Source organism: Spinacia oleracea, chromosome 4 (assembly GCF_020520425.1).
Source record: "Spinacia oleracea cultivar Varoflay chromosome 4, BTI_SOV_V1, whole genome shotgun sequence".
Taxonomy (NCBI): Eukaryota; Viridiplantae; Streptophyta; class Magnoliopsida; order Caryophyllales; family Amaranthaceae; genus Spinacia; species Spinacia oleracea.
Genome location: NC_079490.1, coordinates 85228810 through 85235953, shown reverse-complemented (window position 1 = coordinate 85235953; position 7144 = coordinate 85228810). Strand labels below are relative to the sequence as shown.

The 7144-nt window shown below is 34.5% G+C and overlaps 1 protein-coding gene across 1 annotated transcript; it reads right to left on the bottom strand.

Moving 5' to 3' along the window:
- Window positions 1–429: 429 nt before the first annotated feature.
- Window positions 430–2013, bottom strand: LOC130471674 (uncharacterized). The gene has a single exon (XM_056841927.1). It carries the CDS (start codon window positions 2011–2013, stop codon window positions 430–432), a length of 1584 nt encoding a protein of 527 aa, XP_056697905.1.
- Between the last annotated feature and the right edge of the window lie 5131 nt (window positions 2014–7144).

Here is a 7144-nt window from a genome sequence, read left to right as displayed (position 1 = left end):
CTGAAATTCTAATTGTAATATATAAAGGACGGTTTCAGAATTAGAATTAGAGCTGATTTGGCCATTATTTGTAATATATAGAGGACAGTTTCAGAATTAGAATTTGTAATATATATTTTTTTTTAATAAAAAAAAGATGGAATAGAGGACGGTTATCTAAGAAAACCGTCCTCTATCTTTATGAAAAAAAGGAGGAATAGAGTACGCCTATCTAAGCCAATTGTCCTCTATTTTAACAAATACATAACAGTTAAGTGTCTCAACCGTTCTCTATTCCTTTTGTATTTTCTGATTTAAGGAAGGGAATAGAGGACGGTTAACTAAGACCAGCATACTCTATTCATATGTATATAGAACGCCTATACCAACCGTCCCCTAAACTATAGAGATCGCTTAGCAGGAGAACGGTCCTCAAGCGTCCTTTAAAGCCTATTTCAACAGTTCTCTATTCCCTTTTTTGTAGTAGTGCTTTTTGGCACTCTTCAACTTCTTAAGAGCTTCAAGACCATCAGTTGCTTTTGGCAAGTCCTTCACACATTGGCACAATTCTTCTCCACACATTATATGCGGACCCATGCCATGTTCAACTTTGTTTTTGCAGAAAGCTGTTTTATTCTTTCGAAAAGGGTGATCATGTGGAAGGAATTGTCGATGGCAATCAAACCATGAAACTTTACCTCCATGTTCAAGCCAAAATGACTTGCTTTTATCCATACAATAAGGGCAAGCCTTCTTTCCAGCAGTGGACCATCCAGATAGCATGCCATATGCAGGGAAATCACTAATAGTCCACAAAACGACTGCGCGGAGGTTGAAATTCTGCTTGCTTGAGATGTCATAAGTCATAGCCCCAACCTCCCATAACTGTTTCAACTCTTCAATGAGTGATTGCATGTACACATCCAAGTTTCCTTTAGGATTTTTAGGACCGGGAACGAGCAAAGAAAGGAACATGAATAGTCTTTTCATACACATCGATGGAGGCAAGTTGTATGGTGTAAGAATAACCGGCCAACATGAATATTGGGATCCAAATTTACTATGGGGGGAAAATCCATCCGTGCACAAACCAAGCCTGACATTTCGTCGCTCTGATGCGAAATTAGGAAAGGTTGTATCCAAGTGCTTCCACGCTTCACTATCACTAGGATGTGCGAAGGTGTTTTGAACTCGGGGATTCTTGGCATGCCAAGTCATATCCTCTGAAATGTTCTTGGTAGCATACAACCTTTGCAACCTCGGTGTGATTGGAAAATAGATTAGAACTTTTGCTGGAATAGGCTTGCCCTTTTTAGTCTTCTTATACCAATCACTTCCACATACTCTACATTTATCTAAATGTGCATCGCCTTTCCAGAAGAGCAAACAACCTTTAGGACATGTGTGGATCCTCTCATGAGGAAGTTCCAAGCCCTCAATAACCTTCTTTTTGCTATTGAAAGTTCTACCCATTTGGTTGTTATTTGGAATCGCATCATTGAACAAAGATGCAAACCCATCCACACACCTGTGTTGTAAGTTGAATTCACATTTCAAACTTGCAATTCTTGATGCCATCTCCAACACAGATAGTTTGCTCCCTTCACATAATGGATCTCCAGCTGCCTTTAGAAGGTCAATAAACTTCTTAGCTTCATCATTTAGTTCTTCTTCAACTGAATTACTCTCTTCATTCAACAAATGCTCTTGATTATTTCCAAGAGCATCAATAACCATATCCCGATATGGATTTGGCTGAACACGCGAGGACTCTACTAAGCTTTCCCCTTGACATATCCATTGATAGTAATTACAAACAAACCCCTTCTTGTACAAATGTACTCTAACTGTTTCAGTATCATGGAAACGTCTATTATCACATAGGGGGCATGGGCATCTTATTTTGTCACCATCATTGCAGGTTGGATGCTCTTTGCAAAACTCAATGAACTCTCCAACCCCCTTGAGAAAGTCGGGCTTAAGATTGCGCCCATCAAGTCTATCATACATCCAACTACGCTCTCTTCTTTTCATGATACCAAATTCTACACATCTCACAAAAAACATGTTACTAACCGAATTCAATACAATTACTTACTACTCAAATTCATTCTCTAAATTATTCGTTGTTTCTCTAAAAACCAGAAGCATACAAGCTAAATTTATATAGTCATAGTTACTCTACGTTGCTACCAGCATAGCCTCAATGATAAATTACGCAGTCAATGATATATTGGTATATGCTATTTTTTTTATAATCATTTTCATTCATCTCTAATAATCATTAAGTTATCACTATTTTAAACTTTTTTTTTTTAATTTCCTGGTTTTGCATCATTACTTTTACAATGCCCTCAGGTTAAAGTTATCATTAATGGAATAAAGTATGATGATAATCCATCAAATTATGTCTACGATTAATTTGACTACTGATGTAACTACAGAAAACAAATGCTTAATGAAATATTTCGTTATACTCGTTTGCTTTTATAGTTTCGGTTAATTAATTATGGACCATGTTCAAAGCTACATAATGCCAATTGTCAAGAAGCCTAGTCTACGTCATCCATCCTTCCCCCAAAAAAGACTATGCTTCCACTATAACCAACCAATTTGGAAAAAATTAAAGGCAGACAATAATTAAACAAAATTGAAGGCAGACTATGCTACATCAGTAAGAATAATAAGTCATTAATTCAACTAAATTAGAAGAGAAAAAATAATACTTACCCTTAAAAGATCGAAGAGTTTACAGAGGCGGAGATTTACGATGAATAAACTACATTTGATATAAACAACAAAATTAGGGTTTGAAAATTTGAACCATTATACCATGAAAAATTAAGAACAAAGGTTACCTGAGGTAGGAAATTCGGTAATCCGGTGGTCATCCGGTCCGGCTGTTGGTAGCTGAGGTATGAAATTCGGCCCAAATCGCCGGTAGCTGGATGGGTGGCCTGGACAGCGGGACAACGCGCGGCTTGGGGGAAGGTACCGCGGCTGCCTGGGTGGGTGACGGTGCGGTTGTGTGGCGCGGGTGGGGTGGCGCGGGTGGGCGGTTAGCCTGGGTGGGGTGGCGCGGGTGGGCAGCTGCCTGGGTGGGTACGACTGCTTCTCCTTCTCCTTCTAGCGTTTTTTTTTTTTGGGAATGTTAACGACTGCTTCTCCTTCTAGCAATTAGGAATTGAGTTGTTGGTAAGGCATTAATTGTTTGACCGCTCTTTTTTTTAAAAAAAAAATAAATAAATACCGACCGCTAATTGGTGGGAGATCATAAATAAGCGGTTACTAAAATTTTAAACGGCTTTTGGAATTAGTCGGATATTTAGCGACTGCTACGTAGTCGGAACACAGGAAAAAGCGGTCACTAAATTACCGACTGCTGTACAAGCGGACGGTAAATTTATAAAATAGCGACGGCTAGTAATTCAGTTGGTAAATTAGCGACCGTTTTTTTAGCGGTTGGTAAATTTTGTTTTACTGACCATTTTTTTGGCAGTTGGTAAATTCAGTTGGTAATCAACCGCTTCCTTATAGTGTCCTTTTCTCTTATTATCTTTTACTTAGTACTTATTTATCTTTTCTATTCTTAACAAAATTTATGGTTTATGCGGCAAAACTATATGTTATCTTATTTTTTATTTTTTTAAAGTTATATACTGGTGGCGTTATTACTTGATGTTTTCTATCCAAAATTCCGTGGAAGGAGTTCACCAATAACAATTTAGTTAAAAGTAACGCATGATGATTCACCAATATAACAACTTTTATAGCTAATTGCACAATTCACATAACTGAAACAATTTCAATAAGATACCAAAATCACCATTGTTCAATTAATAGTTTTTTCCTTGTAATAATGGAGGTAGTATATGTTTGTAGTGTAAACTTCAACTCGATGACTTGACCCGTATGGGAGTTATCAAACCAAAAACAATAATGCAAAGGCGGTGTAGCTACGATTAGTGTAAGATTCACAGAATGCATGTGGCATGGATGGGTGGATGAATATGATTGAAGGATTCATTTGCATCTATCTTTGCAATGACAAGTAGGAAAAGATGATAATACATTCTAATATCGATCTTCAAGCAATTTCCTTCAAGCTGCATTTTGAACGTCATCATATCGATCATGTAGTTAATGGTCCTTAAACTATAGCCGTACCATCCACCCCGTCTCAGATGGCAACATCAGTCTTTTGGTCCTTGCCTCCACAAACCCCTTTATTTTCCTCTCTTTCTTTCATTTCTCGATTCCAAGGTTACATAATTAAGCCACCAATTCAAAATTAACATTGTTGCATACATACTGATTTGGTCTGACCGCACAACAGCTATCTATCTTAAAACCTACCAAGTTTTTTTTTTTTTTTTTTTTTAACAAGACTCTTAATATTATTTATTTAATTAGTTAATAAATTAATTAATTATATGTGATGACGTGGAAATCCTATGTGTACGGTCCCAATGCTCTCCAAAAAAAACTCCCCTTTATATATATACTAGATTTTAGCCCGTGTGATGCACATATTCTATTAAATTGTTATATTTAAATAAAACTTCTATGTACATACCAATTTTATATATTAGATTAGATTAGTTTTTGATTTTGCATTGAATTTCATTTTAGATTATTTAAAAAAAAATTATGAGTGTCTGTTTTTCGATGAAATTGTATATGCGTAATATTAATAATTAATTGATAAACATATTTACGTGGCACTCGATTTTTTTAATTCAAAATTAATTTTAACAATTAATCAATGGAAACGCTATATCTAGCTACGGAGTAGATGGGATAATTCTTAGAGAAGAGTATTACTATTGGATGTTGAATGAATTACAATGGAAAAGGGGAATTGTACGTTAATATAGGTAATAGTTGAATAATTTTCATTGATTTCATTAGTTGATGGCATATCTTCACTGTACCGTTAATTATTATTCTCCTACTCGGTAAGATCAAACTGTGGCTTTTATGTAGTAGAGAGAGTCACTAAAGGCAAGCTGAAATATGATTTTGCTGTTTAAACGGGCTTCTATTACAGGTAATTTACCAACTAAATTAGTTGATCCCCTTAAGTATTCTTCACATGTCTTTGATAAGTTATTTTTTTGCCGGACTCGGAATATATTGGTGTTGACAAAAGGCGCGAGAGTATTGTAAAAAATAAGCGCATACCAATTTGACGAGTTATCTAAAATAACATGTCGTTTTGACAAATTTTCAAAAAAGTTTACGAAGTTATTTAGATTGATGTTTTTCAGTGACCAAAAAATAATACATGAGAAATTATTTTTTAATAGTCTCATGAGACCTCGTCTTTGAGGGGGAGAAAAAATTTATCAAAGGCTTTTAAGCCCAATTAAAGGCTCATTAATTGTAATGCTTTAGTAACGTTGACAAACTAAAATCTCGGGATGTTGGACTAAGGTTGTTATCGACCTAAAATTATCGTTAAATAATTATTTGAAATAATTTCTCATATAGTTTTGGATGAATTTATTTTAGATTTGTTTTTTTAATTATTAGAGTGTTTGATTTTGAATGGAATTGTATATATTAGTAATTAATTAATTAAAATATCTATATGGCACCTAGTTAATTATCTACGTGACACTTGATTTTTTTAATACAAAAATAAATTACAAATCTTATTTTTCATTGGCCGAAACAAATAGTAATCCTAGGTGGCGCTCTAATATTTCAGTAAATATGCCTCCTTTATATATATATATATAATATATTAGATTAAATTTGTTGAATTTATTTTTCTGCCGTACTTGGAAGAAATTTCAATTGGAATTATGGGCTTCGAGTTGAATACTTTCGGAGGTTTTTATATAAATTTTTATGGGTGTATAGTTGAATTATACACCCGAGAGTACCGTCCAAATGGTACTCCCGGGGCAAAACGCAACAAATACAAAATAAAACGTGCGCGACATAGAACCCTGGGTAACATAAAATAACATGTGAAACGACGGACGTAACATACGAAATAAAAAAAAGTAACATAGCATAACTGCCAAAATTATAAGTATAAATAACCTTAAAATGAAGAAAAATTACAATAACGCGTCATTGCCATTTCGAAGTTTTCTCTCTCCTCTTCACTTTCTCACTCCACAATATATTGTCACAAACCACCATTTTTGGAGATTTTTAAGCTTTATCTCTCCTATCCATTAACATTTCTTAAAAGTCCTTCTTCATTTACATTTCTCCTCGCAAATTTTGAATATTTCTGAAGTAAAATGGAAGAGATGTAGCCTGGAAAAAATCCAGAAAACAAGGAACTCAAAGTACAAGGTGAGTAACACTAATTTCTAAATAATTATGTAGTTTCTTCCTAATTTTGTCATATTTTTGAAGATTTTGACTTATAAACCCTAATTTTTTTTAGTTTTTTTTTTTAGGAAAATTTAATTTTAATAATGGCGATTTACCTTTAATAATCCAACATATCGATTATTATCTAATAATCCAATCTTTATAACCCATTTACTTTTATTACACCCAAATGACCGACAACCTACAAAATAGGTCACTACTTTTATTTTTATATATTTTTTAAAATCACCCTTCTTTCCCAAACAAAAAGCAACTCACCGAAAATGGCCAAACATGATTCATGATTCCCTAACTTCAATTATGCGGCTATGGAGGTGTAAAGTCATCATAAAGTATAAACAAAAACAATTAAACGTTACTGGTTAATCATCCAAACTATCGCAAATAATTTTTGAACTTGTAAACTGCAAATTTTAGTGCATTACTCCAGCTTATCTCCACCACTGCACCACACCTCAATTCCTTCACCAATTAATCATCAATGTCTGAAATAATGAGTTATAATGTCTCATTCTTCAATGGAACCAACGAAGCAAAAGTTAAAGTACATGACAAATTATTTTCGATGAAGAAGCAAGACAAGGAAGGGTAGGAATGTCTCTTCCCTATGTCGATTTCACCCCGAATCCCGCAGAAGGAATATTCAAACAAATAAATTTGACGTTGATCCGTTCAGCTGGCATGACTAATCTTGATGTGCCGGAGAAGGATTTCAAGATTTCGCCGGTTTGACAACATTAAAATCGATGCAACAAGCTAAAATTTACACATCCGATCACATAGTTGGTGTTCAATATTTCCCAAACTC

What these genes read in the sequence shown, in the direction of transcription:
- LOC130471674 (XM_056841927.1), bottom strand. Translation starts at nt 2,013, where the DNA reads ATGAAAAGAAGAGAGCGTAGTTGGATGTATGATAGACTTGATGGGCGC.